General features: G+C 34.8%; 2 protein-coding genes across 2 annotated transcripts; one reads left to right on the forward strand and one right to left on the reverse strand.

Annotated features, from left to right (window-relative positions):
• The first annotated feature begins 6,237 nt into the window (after positions 1-6,237).
• Positions 6,238-8,242, forward strand: LOC145736615 (uncharacterized). The gene is made up of 4 exons (XM_081991045.1): positions 6,238-6,628; positions 7,413-7,569; positions 7,631-7,770; positions 8,103-8,242. Exons 1-3 carry the CDS (start codon positions 6,530-6,532, stop codon positions 7,762-7,764), a joined length of 390 nt encoding a protein of 129 aa, XP_081847171.1. The 5' UTR covers positions 6,238-6,529; the 3' UTR covers positions 7,765-7,770; positions 8,103-8,242.
• A 6,468-nt stretch (positions 8,243-14,710) lies between these two features.
• Positions 14,711-15,328, reverse strand: LOC145736199 (kinesin-like protein Klp98A). Its single transcript, XM_081990501.1, has one exon. It carries the CDS (start codon positions 15,326-15,328, stop codon positions 14,711-14,713), a length of 618 nt encoding a protein of 205 aa, XP_081846627.1.
• Positions 15,329-21,419: the final 6,091 nt, after the last annotated feature.

Genomic DNA, 21,419 nt, shown 5'->3' on the forward strand with positions numbered 1-21,419 from the left:
ACACAGCAACCTATATTATATTGTATGAGTAGGCATAATAGAGTACGATAAATATAGTCGATTTATTCAGCAAATATATATTGAATACAGGGAACTTGCCGGGGTATCATTTACTACCTTAACATGGCGATCCTGCTAATTTTTCGTGGACTTCTAGTTAAATAGTAAAAAGTAAAAGTTAAAAGAAAAGTGTAGTGCCATATAAGAGCGATATTTTACAGTGATGGTGCGTGGTACATTGGTGATCTATAGTTTGATCCATTTTGCCGCAGTCTCGTTAATTTCGTAATTCCGTATCCGATGCCGACAAATCTGCTTAGGAGCTGAGCGTGGTATAAATGTGAGCTAAGATGGGGCAAACCAAGTCAAAAATACCAAGCAAGAAGTAACGGAAAATGGCGTAGTTAACTCCAATTTTATAGTACAAGAAGCTGAGTACAACATCACTAAAGACGTCAAAGTGGTTCTGTATCTTATTTTAGCTATGTTGGCAATGCTCTTATTGTGGAGAATTATTCGGGCTGCCAAGAAAAATATGAAAAAGCAGATCCGCCGCGACATGGCAGCAGTCTCTTTAGCATCTATAAGAGAAACGTAATGTTGAGTAAGTAAACGTAAGAGCTGTTCCGGTAAGCGTGTGCGCGACGTGCGCGTATGTACAGTGATAGTGATGTGCTGTTTATTGTGCACAAGTGTCTTCAGTGTTAAGTTCTTATGTGTAACTGTGCAAAAGAAAAGTAAGCAATAAGTAGTCGTAGTAAATAGTTTATTAAACTGGGTTTTATAATGAAACTTTTAAGTTGATTTCAATTAAGGCGTTTAAAAATTTTATTATAGGTATTATTGTCTATATGACTATTCTGTAGTTACTCTCTTTAAACTGCAGTATTTGGATCAATTTTATTATTTTTCATAAATGACTAGAAAAGGATTGACAGAAGTTAAGAAAATTTACGAAACTGCAAAAAGCTTTTCAAGTAATATCAATAAAGAATCTACCGAGAGACGCGGAAATTTAGACAGAGTAAATAAATTACTTGTACAGATAGGTTTAATCGAAAGAGAGTTAAGCAACTTTAAAACTCAAGTTTTAAAAGAGAGTCAGAGCCCAGAGGAATTATTGGCAGCAGCAGCGCCCTGTATAAAAGAAACTGAAAAGCTAAATTTTAATTCCAGACAAACACTGCTAGAACGTTTAAAAAGTATCGTTGAAATATCAAACATGTCGACAAACACCGTAGAATTTTTTGGTTTGGCTAGTAAATTAGTTCCAAGTCAATTCGATGGTTAACTTTACTTAAAAACAATTGCGAAAATCAACTTGCTAACGCTGTAGCTTTCGTGAAAACTCGTTTAACCGGAAAAGCGCGAAGTCTTATTACGAATGAAAATACAATTGACGACATAATTATTAAACTTCAAAATTCGATTAAAGGCGAAACTTCACAATTATTGACTGCAAAAATTTTACATCTGAAACAAAACGATAAAGAAGCCGCAAAATATGCTTCTGAAGTGGACGCATTAGCGCAAAAATTACAATCAGCCTATATTACAGAGGGCGTACCAGCGGAAGTTGCCCAACGATACACGGTTGAAAATACTGTGCGAGCATTTAGCCAAAATGTCAGTAGTGAAAGAGTTCAATTAATAATGGAGGCTGGCACGTTTTCTTCGGTACAGGAAACTATTACTAAGTTTGTGAATGTTAGTTCGTTGGCACCGTCTTCGGCAAATATTTTTCAGTTTAGGCAAAACAATTTTCATAATGCGCGACGTCACTTTAGGGGCACAGGTCCACGTAATAATAATTATAACCAGCATTTCGATAGGAGTTTCAATAGATATTCTAACAGTTACAATAGAAATTCTAATAATTTTGGAAACAATATTAATAATTATAGAGAACAATTTAGAGGCAGTAATAGAAGCAGAGGCGCATTTAATAGAGGTTTTAATCGTGGTAACACATCTGCTAGGTACTATAGAGGCTCTAGTCCTAATTTTGTTGGCTTTTCGGAGTCGGGAAACGGATTGGAGCACCAATCGAGCCAAGAAGCGGCTCGGTTGGGCGATATGTAACCATATACCTATAGTTTTAATCTGACATTTTCAAATTTTGTGAAAGTTGAGTTAGAAATGACTGGTTCAGTTAGTACGCTACTAATAGACACCGGAGCTGACATATCAATTTTAAACGTTTATCAGTAAATCCTGATCAAATAGTTGATTTTTCTCGAGCCACTAGCATCAAAGGTATCACAGAAGACCTAACTAATTCATCAGGTGTTGCAAACACAAATATTTTTATTCAAGGGTGTACGTTACCTCACAAATTTCATATAGTTGATTCTAATGTTCCAATACCATGTGACGGAATATTGGGTAGATATTTTTTAGTTGCTTACCAATCAATAATAGATTTATTCTAACTGGAATATGACGGTACACTTAAAACACAAAAAGTTAACAATTCCAATTTTAAGCAGTCCTGAAAAGAATGTGTTCCATATTCCTTCTAGATGTGAAGTTATTAGAGAGATTGACGTTTTGAAACATTTGACACACGACGTTGTGGTGTTAAATAAAGAATTAAAGCCTGGTGTATACTTAGCTCGTAGTATAGTATCTCAAAAACATCCGCTTGTAAAAATCTTAAACACAACATTTGAAAATGTAACTGTAGACATATCTAATCTTGAAACTATCAGTCTCGATAAATTTAACATTTACAACATAGAAACAGAAAATCAAGATAGACATGTTCAACTCTTAAAAGAACTTAACCAAGATGTCCCAGACATGGGACATATCGATTAGAAACAGATAAATTAACATTTAACAACTTTTACACACAAAAATTAAAAGTTATTGACAAAAAACCTACTTATATTAAAAATTATAGAGCTCCCAGAGCACTTAATGATGAAACAAATCGACAAGTCGAAAAATTGTTACATAATATTATAATCGAACCATCTTGCTCAGCATACAATAGTCCGGTTCTATTGGTTCCTAAAAAATCGCAATCTGATCAGAAAGCGTGGAGATTATGTATTGACTTTAGAGCTGTAAATAAGGTACTTATAGGAGACAAGTTTCCGATTAATCGCATAGACGATATTTTAGATCAACTTGGTAGAGCAAAGTGGTTCTCAGTAGTCGATTTGTTATCAGGATTCCATCAGATACCTTTAGATGAAGAATCGCGAGATTTGACTTCATTTAGCATCGATAAGGGTTCATATCGATTTACCAAATTGCCTTTTGGACTTTCAGTCAGTCCCAACAGTTTTCAAAGAATGATGTCTATTGCTTTTGCCGGAATAACTCCAGAAAAAGCTTTTTTATATATGGACGATTTAATAGTAATAGGCTGTTCAGAAAAACATCATTTGAATAATTTAAAAAACGTTTTTGAAACTTGCAGAAAGTACAATTTGAAATTAATTCCCAAGAAATGCAATTTTTTTAGAAAAGAGGTCACTTTTCTAGTTCATAAAATAACAGACAAAGGTATTTTGCCCGATGAAACTAAGTACGATATTATAAACAAATATCCGACGCCGCGAGCTGCTGATGAGGTAAAAAGGTTCGTTGCCTTTTGCAACTATTATCGAAGGTTTATACCAAATTTTTCAACTATCACATTACCTTTAAATTCGCTAACTAAGAAAATTGCTGAGTTTGTATGGTCAAGCGAATGCGAAAGTTCATTTAACCGTTTAAAGCAAGCACTAATTAGTCCTCGCATTTTGCAATATCCGGATTTCTCAAAACAGTTTATTTTAGTTACTGACGCATCCCAACTTGCTTGTGGTGCAGTTCTTTCACAAAATTTTAATGGTCAGGAACTACCTATAGCTTATGCATCTCGTATGTTTACAAAAGGCGAGTCTCACAAACCAACTATTCTGAAAGAACTCACAGCTATTCACTGGGCAATAAAGTACTTTCGTTGTTATTTATATGGACAAAAATTTTTAGTAAAAACAGACCATAGACCTCTTGTTTACTTATTCTCTATGAAAGACCCGTCGTCCAAATTAACCAGAATACGATTGGATTTGGAAGACTTTGACTTTGATATAGAATATATAAAAGGAACAGATAATGTAGGCGCAGACGCCTTATCTCGAATAAATATTTCGGATTTGCAGGAAATCAGAAACACGGCTCAAATATTAGCAATTACCAGACCAATGACTAAGACAAACCAAAATTTTAATAAACACACTACTACTGGGGATAAACAATTATCACGTACTGAAGAACCTCAGATTTATGAAGCCCTTAATAATTATAATGTATTTAAATTTCCTTCCTTAAGATTTGAAATTGATAAGGAATGCATTCACATTATTATTAATTATCAGAAAAAGAGCGCTCGTTGTTGGCTTTCAATTACTAATGGCAATTTTTCATTACCGAAACTATTGTCTAAGCTGAATAACATGGCTGGTGATAGTAAGCTTACACATTTGCGATTGAATTTAGATGACAAGATTTTCACACGGTGCACCGTAAATGAATTAAAGGAAGTAGGGCATAAAATACTTTCAAAAGTTAAAATTGTTTTATGTAAAGAAAGAAAATTAATCATAGACAATGAAGAGAAACTTAATTTAGTCAAACAATTTTATGATGATATTATGTTAGGTGGACATTGTGGCCAGAAAAGATTATTGAAAAAATTAAGGTCATTTTCTCTCTGGAAAAATATGTCACGTGACATCGCTAAATATGTTACCCAATAAACACACCCACGTTTATTTTACGTTGAAACCACGTTGTGGCCGTTGTTTTAACGTTACTCGTTGATTTTTGGTTGTGTTTTTTTAGATCATTTTAGGTTGAATTTACGTTGAAGAGAAAACTGTTATCAAATAACGTTAAAATAACGTTACATAATAACCGTATTTTACAACTTGTTTCTCAATAACTAAAAATCAACGGTTATTTAAATATAGAATTTCTACGTAATTGCAACGTTTCTCTATCAAAGTTGAATCAACGTTGCACGTTCACCAATTTTATATCCCGTTTCTTCTAAACAGGAAATCAACGATAATTTGTATGTAACATTTAAACGGGAATGTAACGTTGCATCATCAAAGTTGAATCAACGTTGTACGCTCACCATTTTTATATCATGTTTTTACTAAACAGAAAATCAACGTTAATTTGTATGTTACATGTAAACGGGAATGTAACGTTGCATAATCCAAATTGAATCAACGTTGCACGTTCACCATTTTTATATCAAGTTTTGACTAAATATAAAATCAACGTTAATTTGTATGCTAAATTTAAACGGTAATGTAACGTTGCATAATCAAAGTTGAATCACGTTCACCATTTTTATATCAAGTTTCTACTAAAAAGAAAATCAACGTTGATTTGTATGTTATATTTAAACCTAAATGTAACGTTGCATGATCAAAGTTGAAACAACGTTAGAAGACCACCATTTTTCAATTGTTTCTATACAATTTATAAAGTATTTTTTAAGTTGTATGTGCAATTTATACGTAAATGCAACGTGTCTGAATTCTAGTAAAATCCACGTTTCAGGTTCAGCATTTTTTATACTATGTTTCTACTACACAGAAAATCAACGTTGATTTGTACGTTGAAATTAAACCGAAATGCAACGTTGCATATCAATGTTAAAACAAACTTTAGTTGTAACCTATTTTTAAATTCAAAGAAAAAAAACTGTTGTGTTATACGTTTCTATAAAAACAAATTCAGTCAATGAGAAACAGTTCAGAAATGCCAGCTGGTCGGCTATCATAGAATCCAGATATCCTATGAATGACAATAACTCGACTTTCGCTTCCGGCTTCCGCATAAATTTATTATATGGCTTGAATTATTTTTACTGCTTTCTTTTTTAACGTCACGATAATTATTTTATCACGTGATTACTGTAAACAAATAACACGTAAGACACACGTGAGAGGAATCAAAATAAAATGTTTTAAAATAATGAGTTAAAATGACATGTGTAAAGAATCTAGTAAATACTATTGTCAAAATACATACGTCTTAAACATATTAGTAATTGAGTACGTTCACTCGACGTCTGAGGCTTATAAGTTAAGTAAGCTGTCGGGTTTAACCTGCTAGACTGATTACAGTCGCTAGAAGTGCTAGAACTCACTGTCGTATTGTAAGCCGAGCTTAAGTTAAGTATGGGTCAGACTGTGACAGTACAGGTGAAAAATGTCACACTCTAAGCCACACTTAACTTAAGCTTTGCTTAAAGTGCGACGGTGCAAATAGCGGTTAGCTTCTAAGCCGCTTACGCCATATGAATTTACCCATTGACGTATGACGCTCGATGAGCGACAAATGACGTGATGACGGGTGACGTTAATGAGGAAGGGGAAGGGCGTTGCCCGTCCCCGTCGGGTGTCGCGTCGTCTGCGTACGCCGTACACGTTCTTTCCTCGACTCGCGTTTCGCTTTGACGGAACGTTCACGCACGCGTTCTTAATTGCAGGTGTCCTGGTGTTAGTCTTGTATGGTGTATGATTTTGTTTGCACATTGCACATGCTCCGCAATCTTAAGCTGCACGTTGCGCGAGCGCCCTTTTTTATAATAGTAATAGTGCATCTTGAGGTAAGTACGAATTCATTAGTTTACTTGTGTGTGCTGAGGTTAGGTTAGGTTAGGCGGCACACCAATGAATGAAGTAAATATTTAAATTCAATACAATAACTGAGAGCTCCTACTAATGACAACCACCGTGAAATCGATTATTGCTGCAAAATAAGCGCATTTATAAGAAGTACAAATCGATGATTCTGTGTGACGTCATTCATCGCAAATCAATTACTAATCAATTTGTTATTATGAATGCGGCCATTATAAAAGTTTCCGAAAAAAAAACACGTTTAAATAAAAACGCAAAAATTCTGGCCTTCTGGATTTATGATTATAATTATGATGATATATTGTAGGTACTTTCTACCGGGGTTTGTATACTATTTTAATTTCAACCATTTATCAGAATCTTATCAAACTTTTAATAAAATCCAGTTGAAATATTGATCGCTAATATGTTATATTAATAATGTCATAATATTATGATAATGTTAAATTAAATATACAACGACTCGAACGTAAAAGACATTCAAAGCTAACAATGATAATAATATAAAATTTATTTAAAACGCAACATAAAAAACCTTCAAAAATTACATAAAGTGCCAAATTTAATACTGATGGATACCAAATACATATGACAATCAATGTATTTTTGAATCATAAAGACATAATGCACACCTATTATTGATTGATATTGATAATTGATTTTATTTTTATAAAAATTATCAGAGTTAATTTAGCCTTTGTTAATCATGGTGGTTAGTTTTATCTAAATTTGACTAGTTAATTATTTTAGGTGCGAAGATTATCCGCAGTAGGGGGATCAGGGCTGGAAAGCTTAACTAGACGAATATTAAAGTTCTTGATAAGTGATGAAGTTGCAGAGCTGTACAACTGGAAAGGCCGCGAAAAGTTAAGCTTTGAAAACACCCATCTAGTCGGCGTTATCCGAAGTAATAAGGTTATCAAACCGTATAAACATATTTGTATCTTTTAAATTATCTTACTTTTTAGAAGCGGTAAAAATACATTTCCCTATCGATGAACAAAATGACCTTAACGTCGAAAACGCTATTAAAGATTGGCTAAAATTTGCTATAACTCGTCGAACTAGACGGTCGACTAAGCGTAACTCGGTAACAATTTAAAACTTGGTAAGTAAAAAGTAAAAACTGAGAGAAACAACTTTTTTCTCAAATGTATGTACCCACAAAGTGATACAACACAGCATTAAAAAAATAGAAGATAGATACTCGGTGAATCATAGTTAAATTACATACTTCACCAGGTATTAGAGTCCTACTTTGTCATGATTCGAAAACTCACCAAACCTTGTTTCTTCCTTATCAAAGTGAATTACAAATGTCAAGAGAGAAAAATAAATACTTTTAATTCGTGAAACACTGTTATGATATGCTGTTATTATGATGCTGTGCTGCATCAATCTATAAATTCAGCTTTGCTTTAGTTCTATTTTCTGTTACAGGTTGAGAATTGATGGGAAACACAACAAAGGATTTTTTTAGATGTAGATTTTCTGTTTAGCCGTATTAGTTTAAATTTTACTTTAAATCACATGTTGATCACTAACCAAGCTTTTCACAATATAATAAGTCATTTCTTGCATTTTTCCATTTTATTTTTTCACCAACAGTATATGTTACAATCTAGGAAACCCACAAAAAATTCAATATACATTGAATGTGAATTTACGTTTGTTCTTAATTATTATTGTCGCATCAGATATTTTCCTCAGACGTCCTGCTTTAACGATTTCAAGTAAAAGGTCTACATATGACAATTAGCGTAAATGTCTATTTCACACGTATGTATACAAAATTTACTGCGCGTTACTTATAATAATAAAATATTATATTACATTTGCACAACAACGCTGGTAATCGCGTTTTACGAACGTTTAAATAAATTTGAAAAATAACGTTGTTCATTATCCTTTATAAACGTATTCAAACATTTGCAAAGTAACGTTAAACAGACGTTGATAAGCATTTCTTGCATACGTTAAATTACAGTTGCAAATCAACGTTGCGGTTGCATATTGATTAAAGCGAAAGTTGTACTATATTTTAACGTTTCTCAATATACAAAATTCAACGTTAGGTTATGTTTCAGTACAACGTTTCATCGACGTAGTGATACATATTAAGTAACGTGAAATAAACGTTGATAAGCGTTTATTGCAAACGATTAATTACATTTGCAAATCAACGTTGCTGTTACATACTGATTCAAGCGAGATGTTTACTATATTTTAACGTTTCTCACACTACCAAAATCAACGTTAGGTTACGTTTCAGTACAACGTTTCTTCGACGTAGTTGTAGTTATTCGGTAACGTTTAAATAATCGTTGATAAGCATTTTTTGCAAACGTTTAATTACAATTGCAGATCAACGTTGCTGCTGCAAGTTAATTCAACGTTGAATCAAGCGACATTTTTACTTGATTTTAACGTTGTCCAATCACCTAAAATCAACGTTAGGTTGCATTGCAGTATAACGTTTATTCAACGTAGTTGTGTTTATTGGGTAGGCAGTGTCATAAGTGTCAGGTAAATAAAGCCGCCGTTAAACACATAGAACCTTTAACTTTGACTCCAACTCCTCAAAAAGCTTTTGACATTGTCTGTATAGATACAATAGGACCACTTCAAAAATCAAATCACAATAACTGTTATGCAGTGACGCTTCAATGTGAACTAACTAAATACATCGTAATACTTCCAATACCCAATAAAGAAGCTTCCACAGTAGCACGAGCTATCTTTGAAAAATTTATCTTAGTATATGGACCTATAAAAGAAGTAAGAACTGATTTAGGAACAGAATACAAGAATAAAATTTTTGAAAGTTTAGCAAAAATGTTAAATACGCCGCATAAAACTAGCACTGCGTATCACAGTCAGTTCATAGGTGGATGCGAGAGAAACCATAGAGTTCTTAATGAATTTATGCGAATGTACATTGATCAAGCTCATACAAAGCAAATCAATCAAAACAAAAGCGTAAGTTGTATTATGATCAGCAAACTAGTCGACTACAAATAAGCCCGGGAGATTTTGTGCTTATAACCAACGAAGATCGTCAAAAACTAGATTCTTGGTTTGATGGTCCGTTTGAAGTCATATTAATTGAAGGTCCAAATTGCATTGTTAAAGACAATAACAACAAGCAGATTAAGGTTCATAAAAATAGAATTAAGAAATATAATGTCTCTTGATAATTAAGTTTAGTTCTAAGTTAGATAAACAGGCCTGTCTGTAAATATCGTAACTATTATAAATCTCGAAAGTACACAGTTTAAATACCCTAAATACTGTACGTACATTTAATTTATAGGTATATTATACTATTCTTAGCATTCATCGTGCCGGTAGTGTTCAACGTGTGAAGTGTTCAGTTATTAGTGTTCCTACTGTTTTTTTATTGTGGGCAGAATCTTAATATGCATCGTTGGTATTATTGTTAGCTCTTGTATCAGTAAAATTAGTATATAGATTTAGGTTTAGGGTTATTCAATCCTAAAATTTACATTCGGGGGTTACGTTAACAATTTATGAAAGTGTTGATGCATATTCTCCATTATACATATAAATTTATTTAACAAGCAGTTTACTGTTTAAAACACATGAATTATACGCAAATTGGGATAGAAATATATTTAGGTTAGGTTAAGCGAAAGTACCACTGACTATACTTTATGTTATTGCTATAGTCGGAAAAGTAGTACGTACAGAGAAAATTTTGTCGTAAAAGTAACTATATTTTGAGAGTGTATAGCTTTAAGTACTAAAGATTGCAAATTTGTAATTAAATTAACTTAAAACAGTTTTAATTAACTTGGCATCAGTAACCTTTTTTTTAGTAAAGTGCCCTTTGCAAGTGGCCATAGCAAAGGTCATTCTCTAGGAAAAGGAGGTGTAACATAGTTAGTTGAAGTTGTAACAGTTCATTTACATGCATAGCTAAGTATTATTATTAATCGTATTGCATCAATCGGTTCGCTATTATAAGTATTTTATGTATACACAGCAACCTATATTATATTATATGAGTAGGCATAATAGAGTACGATAAATATAATCGATTTATTCAGCAAATATATATTGAATACAGGGAACTTGCCGGAGTATCATTTACTACCTTTACACGTTGGCTATGATGCCAATGCCAGTCCCCCGACGACAACTCAGCAAAATCCCTCAAAAAGAACCAACGGTTATTCCTATGGGCGGTGTAGGATACGACGAAGACGATGATGTCCAAGTCGATCCCTATACCGAGTCCCAGTTATGGCGTCCTCCCTCCTTGGCTCCTCCACCCCCTCAACGTCGCGAAGAGGCGCATATTATAATTAGATCTCCCGCCAATTTTCGTCCAATAGATATTCCTTGGGGCGGTGTTGGTTTCGACGAAGACAATCAGATGTTTTCCGACGCCGAATTGTTGCGCCGTGTTGCGTCCGGCAATAAGGCGGGAACATCTGGATTGGGAACCAGACCGAAAAATATCATTAAGCGCGGTTCAGACACGCATTTTGAAAAACATGGTATTTTTCCTGAAAAGAAACAAAAAGAACCGCTAAACAAGACAACTATTTAAGATAAATGATTTTAAAACCTTTTTTGACAGACTACTCGTTCAATTTGAATGATTTCTAAACCTTTTTTGGCAGACTACTCATTCAATTAGCATGATTTTTATACCGATTTTGACGACTACTCATTCAAATAGAATGACCCAAATTATATTTTTGGCTTTAATTTTCGTATATATTTTAGATTTACGATTAAAAAAAACAACATTTTGGAAAGCGAAAGCGGCTCACTTCCACGTAGTGCATTCTGGGTAACGCTAAGAAGCCGCCGATATCAAGTATTAGATCAATAACAAAGGTAGAGGTTACAAGGCGATCAATTACCGCCCTAGATCAGTTATCAAATCAAGTTTCAGATCAAGAACGAAATTTACAGGTTTCAAGGCGATCAGTTACTTCCATAGATCAGATAACATAAATGGTTGTACATACCGCCCTAGTGAATAGTTTAAAAAATTCGATGTGAATGTGAACAAACTGGGTTGAGGGTGAATCGGTATTTTTGTTATATAAATTGAATTTAAACAAAAGATGGATACCTATAGTTGGAATATACCGCCCGCCAGGAGGTGGCATAAACCCTTTCCTTGATCAGCTCAGCAAACTACTCGAAGGGATTTATTCGAATGACGACCACATTATACAGGGTGTCCCGCGAGGTAAGGGGCAAAATTTCACTACGTGTTCTTTAGGTAAATTTGACTCAAAAATGTCCGGTAAACATGGGTCCGCAAATGCTTACTTACCAAGATATGATTTCTTAAACTTTAATAGTGTTATTGTGCCAAAAAGTACAATGCTATAATAATAATTATCTCTAGTATGTGTATTACTCCGCCTGTGTATTATACTTTGCTCATAAATGTCCGATGAAGAAGTTGCTTTCAGCGGTCACTTAATGTCGAGCTTTGACCTGACGTTACTTCTGGGCAATATGATCCTGGCGCGACCGTTAATGGCTCTATCACCAAGTCCCGGCCGCACTATTGCGACGCAGCTGCCTCTCTATACACAGCCTTCTTGCATCGTCCATCATACTCATCTTTAGCTCTCGCGAGTTTTTTTTTTTGATAATGATCTTTTCAGCAATCTTGTTACGGTGTGCAGAATATGCAGAATGCTCTCGAAATCGAGACACGATACCTCATGAGCCGAGAGTATGGTAAACCTTTAGACGGAAGGTTGTTGGTGTGAAGCTGCACCGCTCTGACGTAGCCTCGTCGTGACCAGACATTGGGCTTGGCTATCCCCCCTCCTCTCTCTAGACTCGCCGCTCTTTCCAGACCACGAGACCCAGCTTCCTCCATACTTGGGACGCTGGACAATTGCCCGCTAATTTTGAAATGCGTTCTATATTGCGCTTAAACACGTCTGAGCCCACAGCTCTCGAGACGACTGGATCCTCTACGATATTCAGGATCCTATTTAAGCGAGCCAGAAGCTTTTCTTATTTATTTCTTGCTATTTGGGTCTTCTGTCTCACTACACAAAAAAGGTTTGTTGGGGAAATAGAATTTCACACTATTTTCAACTAGTTGAAATAAAGATTAACCTAATCGTCCCAACACAAGACCACTGACTTAGGCTGGGTCGTGATACCTAAAAACTACCTCTTTTTTAAAAAAGAGCCAAGAGCCACTGATGTATTACCCTCCTCAAATCCGGCACATCCAAACCTCCATCTCTTACTGCCGCGTGGATCACATCGTCCGACGTATGCACCGAAAGATGGAGGATTCTCTTGATACATCTATTTAGTCGGCGTTCTTTAGAGCGCCCCGGGTCACATCGGTGTTTTAAAGCCCGAACAACAGTCTCGAGATTTAGGTGGGTTATACAAATTAGTAGAGCAGATGTACATATGTGTTACCGCTATGCTGTTATACAGCATTAAACCTGTAGCTAGTGACAGTTGTCTTCCAACCCTAGCGATAAATCCAACCTTCTTGTAGTACTTCGGAGTGACGTAGTCTGCATGGGCATAACAATTTAAATTTTGATCCAATACTTGATTTTTGGTTCGTATTTAATTTCCGAATCATTTATCAATATTGTGAGGTTTACAAGGCCCAGATATTTTGATTTATATTTAGTTCCGAACACACATAACTTAGTTTGTTCTTACTTAGCCATTGGAATAAATTGTTCAAGTCGTTGTATAAAACAGACTTTTATTTCGCTTAATTTACTTCCACTACATTGAGGGCGAGTGTTAGTATATTATTAATGATGATTAATCATTTTTAATGGCGTAAATGCAAAAGTAAATAATTAAGTGGTTAAATCACTACAAACTTAAAAGTGATTAAAAAATGAAAGAGCATGCATCAAAGCCGGTATCATGTTCTGTAAATTGAACATTTCTGATTTATTTCAACCAAAAGCGTGTAAGTCGGGACGCGGGTTACAAAGCAGCTAAACGCACCAGTAAAAGCGGTCAAATAATAAGCGTACGCGTTAACGGGGTCTACGGCCGCTGTCCTGGTGGTTAAGGACAGGAGAAATCTGGGTGCTAGCTACGGGTAACAAAGAAAATCCGTCGGGTCTTTACGAGCACACAATGGCTAGCTACGGTGTACTAATTACTGGGAAATCCGTCGGGTCTTTACGAGCACACAACGACTAACTACGGTGTACCAAATACTGGGAAATCCGTCGGGTCTTTACGAGCACACAACGGCTAGCTACGGTGTACTAATTACTGGGAAATCCGTCGGGTCTTTACGAGCACACAACGGCTAGCTACGGTGTACTAATTACTGGGAAATCCGTCGGATCTTTACGAGCACACAACGGCTAACTATTGGGTACTAAGAAGAACGGACAGGTATTGCGGTATAGGACCAAAAACAGATGCCGTACCGGTATAAGCTGTTGGACGGTACTTACTGCTAGTCGACTTTCGAGTCAGAGCAGGTGAACTGGTTCGGGCGCTGATCGCACGTGGAAGAGGCCGTTTGCCACGTGCAGACCAGTTTTATCACCTGCAAAGCCCCACTCACCTACGTACCATGTATGGGGGACCAGAAGCGCGAGCACTGCCACACCCTGGGTGCCGGCAGGACACCTTGCAGGTTAACTGCGGTACTATGGCCGCTGTACATTTGGCCGCGTATAACTTATTAGCCACGTAATTATCAATTAGCGGTTTTCCGCGACACATCGCTATGACCCGAACGAAAAGTAACCGACGCGACGTCCCGATCCTAAACTGACAAGAACGGGGAAAATCCGACTGCGGGAACTTTAGCAATTAAATTGATGAATCCGGTTGATCGATATAATTAAGAAAACGGTAAAAACTTAGTAACTTCGTTACACACCCCCTCTTCGTACGGAAAAACAAAAAGGTGTTTATTATAATAATAATAATAATAATAAATCATTTATTTCCTTTTATTTAAAAATTTTTATTAATTTATTCCTTTTTATTTAAAAAAAAAACCCGTTCCGCATAAAATTGGAAAAGAGAAACCATCATGAAGTGCCGTACTTGCCGTTCTCAAAAAGGCCCTTTTTGAAAAAGGGTGAGAAACTGATTAGTGCCGCTTTGGTGATAGGCCCGCCATACGCCAGGGGGCAGCTCGGCAGCGTTTTGCACGTGTCGATGAGCCTCCGTAAAAACAATTCCAAGTGACGTTTTCTGGATTGCGCCACCGACTCAGAATTGGCAAATAATGTTTTAGATGGAAACGGTATTCCAGATACCTTATCTTTATATCGAGCTTTCATTGCAATATAGAGATCCCTAAATCGACTGTATCGTCTCAATACGGTCCACCTTTCATCCACGGTGGTAATCCGGATTTCATACTCGTAATGAGTTTTAATACCCGCCCCTCTTAAACAGTAACTGGCTATGCTGATTACTGAATCGCAATCTGCATCAGTTGCTATTGATGGCATCGATCTGTACATGTATTGATTATACAAGGACAGGCGACTGTTGTGCATTTGTAGTGAAGACGAATATAATGCATTGATAGATCCGGTGTGCAGAGGCTTAATGGGACTAGGGCTGTCTGCTGTGATGTCTTGAAGGGGATGTTCCAATGCGGGTGATAGCACCCCAGCACAACCATATTTCATCGCCATGTATTGTCGTTGTAGTTCTTGTAAGTACGCTATCTGTTTATCCAAAAGATTTTTTTTGGTATGTTGCCGTCCAAATTCTTTACAATCGCAAGCTTGTGCTGGGTAATCTTATGCGTGTTTTCTGACTTTGCTGCTAATTCTTGTTAGTTTATTTTAGTACCAGTTTTAGCTCTAGTTTTCATCCTCTATGATTCGCTTCCTCAATTTTAAAACTTTTATATGACCTGTTAAAAAAAATGTTTCTTAACAAAAAGAGGTGTTATTGTCGTCAAACGTTTTAACTCATTTTGATCCAGCCGAAAAGATCAAATTATCAGTTGTAGCGTCACAGATTGCGTCACAGATTGCGTCACAGGAGCTACTTTAAGTCACGTGTTTGAAAATCAACAAGAAAAACCTATTGCTTTTGCGTCACGATTGCTGAATAAAGCAGAAATATCATATTCGCAAATAGAAAAGGAGGCTCTAGCTATCATTTTTGGTGTTTTAAAGGTTTTTCAATATTACATTGGTACAATTAGAAATTTACTCTTGTTACAGATCATAAACCGTTGCTAACGATTTTCGGAGATAAGAAAAATTATTCAAGTTTTTGCAGCAAATCGTTTGCAAAGGTGTGCACATATTTTGTCTGCTTTCCGGTTTGATTTAAGTATGTAACTTCGCCTCAACATACAGCTGATTTTTTATCTCGAGCACCGTCTAGAAAACCGGAATCTGAAAATGATATAATGCTGTTTTTTTAAATTAATACCTCAGCATCTTATCTACTTTTGATAAAACAATCTAATCTACTCTCTCTCGAGTAAAACAGGAAACTAATAAAGATCCTGTATTAAAAAAAGGTTATTTTTTTATTTAAGATTTGGTTGGCCTCGAAATTGCCCTGGCAATAATTTTAAACAATACTTTTTATATATAGGATAATAGTACCTCAAAGTTTACAGGTAGATATTCTAAATCAATTACATTCCACCCATCTGGGCATTGTGAAAATGAAAATGATGGCAAGGGCATACTTTTGGTCGCCTTCTTTAGATACGCACATAGAAGATTTGACAAAGAAGTGTGAAGCGTGCAATGTTTATGCTAACTCAAAACAGAAAACCCTACTTGAGGTATGACAGTGGCCTAGAAATCCGTGAACTCGTTTGCAGGTGGACTTCTTTGGCCCAGTCTTAAAAAAAAAATGTATTGTCATAATTGATGCTACATCAAAATGGATTGAACGTATGTATGACTTTTAAGCAACTGTCTGCCAGTACGGGCTACCGTTGGAAATTTGCTCCGACAATGCACCGACCTTTACCTCGGATGAATTTAAACAATTTATTTAATTAAGCATTTAACTGGAGCTCCGTATCAACCTAAAACTAACGGGCTGGAAGAAAATCGGTTAAAACTTTAAAATCTGCCATAGTGAAAGCGAAGCATCACAGTAATGAAGATATTCATTTAATGATTTGTAACTATCTGTTTATGTATCGAAATACGCCTCATCTTACAACTGGTAAAGCTCCAGCAAAAATATTAATGGGTAGACATGTACGAACTCCTTTTGATTTGTGCCTTCGGTAACCAACCAAGTTGACAAAAAGCAAGAAAGATTTCAGATCTGGTCATCCTAATTGGTGCGAAGGCAACGTTAAGGAGGTTTTAGGTAGGAAAACTTATGTAACGGAAACGGATGGTGGAACAAAATAGAAACGTCACGTAGATCAACTTAAACCAAATTTTAAAGGTAAACTTCGAAACCCAGTTTCCGTTGTTCCTCAATCTACTTTTCTATTTGATATTGATGGTGTTCGTAATGATGTTGAAATTATGAGTCAGAGTATTAATGAAAATGAACCTACCCATAGTAATAAAACTAGAGGGTTAGGGCGGCGTAGTCAGCTCAAACCTCCAGAGAGGTTGAATGTTAATTGATGCGGTTATACTTCATGTAAATAGTAGGTTTAGTAACTTTTTATGTAAGGTTAAATGTATTTGTACAATTAGCTTACGTTCATTTTATAGTATATTTAAGGGGAAAGGTGTAACATATATATAATTTAAATTCTTTGTACTATCCTACTACGGCCCTGGTGGCGTAAATAATTTGTAATTTTTTTTTGGTATTTGGTTTGTAGAGAGTCAGTTGAGTTTGAGCCATGAACAATATATCTTGACCAGCACATTCTGGAACTATTATTTGTTGTTAATTCCCTAACTGAAGTCGGAGACTTTGCAGCAGGAAATTTTTTGAAATGCCCACAGTTGAGGATTTGTTGGCTGAGCTCAGAGATGCAAAAGGGCTTAGCATTCATGGCACAAACATGGAATTCTATTAAATACCATTAGATGAGGAGAGTAGGAAGTTGTGTACTTTCTCAACCCCATTTGGTAGTTATAACTTTAAAAGATTATCGTTTGGGATAAGTTCAGCACCAGAAATTTTTTATATAAATTTTAAACAAATCCTTGAAAATATACCTAGTAATATTGGTTACATTGATGATTTACTGGTTTTTGGAAAAGACCAAGAGTCTCATGACAAAATTTTAAAGACAGTGTTAAAAAAAGCCCACATGTCAGGAGTCAAATTTATCAAAACTAAATGTCACTTTAATGTAAAAGAATCAATATGTATTAGCTCCTGTACTAGATATAATATGAATAATTTAATTAAGGTAGATCCAACCAAGGTAAACAGTATTCTAAACTTAAAAAATCCAGAAAATAAAAAAGATTACACAAACAAGGGCAGAAAGACCATTCCGGTCGATAGCCCATTTCGTAATGAAATAAAGATGGTTTATATATGCATTTCTATCTTAGTCGCCTCCATACATAACCCACGCGCCCAAGCCTCCACTATAACCGCCATAGTTACAGGAGTGTATTTTGCATGATTACGCTTCATAATTCAAGGTTTTTCATGGGCACAGCAGAGGGGTAAGGAAAAACTATAAGGAAAAAAGTTGTATATACGGTATGGGTTTAAATGTAACCGGCCTCCGCGATGCTGCGGTTAACCGGCAGCGCCATGTGGAACGGACACAGGCGTCACCGACACAGTTGCCTTTTATTTTATCTGTCTGGTTCGCCGACTGATTTGGCCTTGACAGCTAAAAATAGATTTCTTGGAACAGAAACACATTAGACAGTTGTTGGTGTTCTATATTATATACTGATCGTATAGTTTCTGCGTTATTCATTCTAATATTAGACACATGTCTGACAGTAACTGAATATAATGACATCGATATTTTTGTTTCTTTTTTAATACTTCATTAACTCAAGCAAATTGATAAAATATATGGTTGAACCAGTTTTGTCAAACATTGCAATATAATTATAATTCGTTTATTAATTTATTATATTCACTTTGACTTGCATTTCTAGACTATCTCATTTTAATTATAATACCAGTCCTTGAGTATTTAAAATCAATATTGTTATTATTTTATATACGTGATTTATTCCTTAGATTAACAATGTTTATTGAGTTGGGTCATTTTTGTGTCCTCAATTTTTCAATAGGTCGTTAAAAAGGAAATGTTTCTATTGTTTGTTTAAAACTTTAAATTCTAGTTTTTTGGGGGAAACAAATTATAGTTTTTAGAGTGGCAAATTAAAGAACGTTCTAACTTATACCGCTTATATATTAAAAAGGCCTGTCATTTTTGTTTGACGACCAAGTAACATTTTAGCGTAAAAAAGCCTTGCCTATAATTTGTTCAAAAATTTGTTCAGTTTATAGACTAAAATTTTCGTATTTTCAGGAACTTTTAGTGTCTTTCAACTGATTTGTTACAAAAAAATCAACAAATGTAATTTTCATAATACCAAAGTAAAAAAAATGCATTATTATTTGATGCTTGTAGACAAAAACTATTTGCTGAGTTTAATACATATATTCATGCGCCAATATGAAGAAAAAGTTTAAAAACGTAACCTTACCAATAACTGTCTAATATCAGGCATTTAATATATCAGGCACCATCATATAACTATAATCCGTGGAATTCATGGTAAACTTTACAGAGTGCCGCAGAAATTTAAGATGTGGTAAAGTTGCATTTTTTTAAATGCCTTATATTACATTTATTTAAATAGTTTTATTGTTTGTAACAACGATTTGTTAAATTAATGACACATCTAGCGTGCATCGTTTTCTCAGAAAAAAGCGTGCAAGAGTTAAAAATTTCCATGTTTGCAAATCCGAAAACCAAAGAAGAAATTAGAAGTAGTGAACGTCAAGGAATTTGACTTGAACTTTTTCATTTATACGACATTACCTTAGTATACAGGGTGTTCAATTTTAAAGCAAATCTTTTCTATACCACAATTTTCTGGGACAGCCTGTTCCAACCGACACTTATTTTTTTCAATTCGGCAAGACATAAATCCGTATGCATCCGAGGGATTTCAGGTGCAGCACACTGTATATTAACTTGCCTTAAAATGTTTTTATTTGTTGCTTATTGTAATTTGTTGTTGCAGCGGATGGCGCTAATACAAATTCAACATGCAAAAAAAAGTGGAATGCCTAACATATTTTAACAAGAAGGGACATAATTCCTTTGATGTTGGGGTGATGTTTTTGGCTGACCTCGGCTTCCCTTTGGTAGGAAACATGTTGCTGGTTGTCTCTTTCTTTGCAATAAAAATTGCATCCAATTTTCAGAATCAAAATATAATATAAACTAATTTCTTATAATCATTGTTTACTTGTTTTGAGTCAAAGTGTTTTAAGTTCGTCTGTTAATCATTGGAAGATGTCAGTCCTTATTAACTATTAATAACTTTAAACCGATGTTTCGAAACAAATATTTGATGTGGTCTGAAATACGGCAACGTTTTTCAACAACTTGAATGACCAACCAATAAAATTCCTGATATTCAACGGCCAAAGCCGATATTAGTCGCCTCCAATTACTTTGGTAGGAAGAGTCCATCTCTCTCTAATTCGCTTTCTCTTTTCAACTGTCTGTTCTTCTTACATAGCTATTCTTTGATATTAGCTAATAAATAGTATTCAAACAATATTGTCTTAAAGTTTTATAGCAATCCATTCAAGAATGGAACTTTTAATTTACTGGCTCTTAACCTAGTACACAATTACTGTCAAAATAAATACAAGTAAAAAAGTAAAAAATTACTTCTGTCCATTTGAAAAATTTTATATTTTTGGCTGACATTTTTGTACAATAAAATACTAAAATTTTTTACAACACTTAGAGGGCTTGAACTAAGACTTTAAAACAGTAAAAGCTAATTAGTTAGATATGTTTAAGTTGGTTATCCTTCTAAGTTACTTTTCAAAAACTGCACTCCTACTAGTCAATTCTTCTAATGGTGGAAGTGTTCGAAATAAGGTGCAACACCATAAAATGTAATATTAAAATAGACATTACGCTTGCAAGTTTGTGAATTAAATTTTTACCTTTTACTATTAGAGATCTAAACAGAAGACATCTTTGAAAAATAGACCGTAATTTAAAAAATTCGAAACATGTTTAGCAATTTTTAAATTTTAAAAATCTCTAAACGTTTGTTTTGAGGTACCATTGAGACCTATTATTGTATATGATACAACTAAAGTTCTAAAATGTTCCCAGCTATTAAATAAACTAGGTTGTATGCAAAAACGTCTAGTGCAATATTTCTTACCCTGTATTATGTAATTGATAAAGGAATTACTTTTATTGAAAATCAATCTGTGCATCTCATCTTATAAGAAACGGTTTTTCGAACCCCTCTTTGCTATTAAATCTAATTTTGGAGATTCAGGTCGTTCAAAATAACCAGAAATTTTGCTGTTTCAAAAGAAGGTCGAAAATATTTAAATTTTTGGTTCCTTTCCAAGTTAGCGCAATACTATCAAAGTCGAAAACTTATAATAGACAGAATTAAAAAAATGAAGTCAACCAGTTGGTCTCTACTTCCGACATGAATAAAAGTGCCTCTCTCTAGAAAATATTCTAAATGAGTATGCCAAGTCAGCTTTAGTTTGATACATAACTTTTTAAAATATCACACATTCAATTAATGAAGTCGATATTTGTGCGACACTCTGTATAAGACAGCAAACTAGTTAGGACGC

This window comes from Ips typographus, linkage group LG12 (assembly GCF_016097725.1).
Source record: "Ips typographus isolate SLU linkage group LG12, UJ_Ityp_2.0, whole genome shotgun sequence".
Taxonomy (NCBI): Eukaryota; Metazoa; Arthropoda; class Insecta; order Coleoptera; family Curculionidae; genus Ips; species Ips typographus.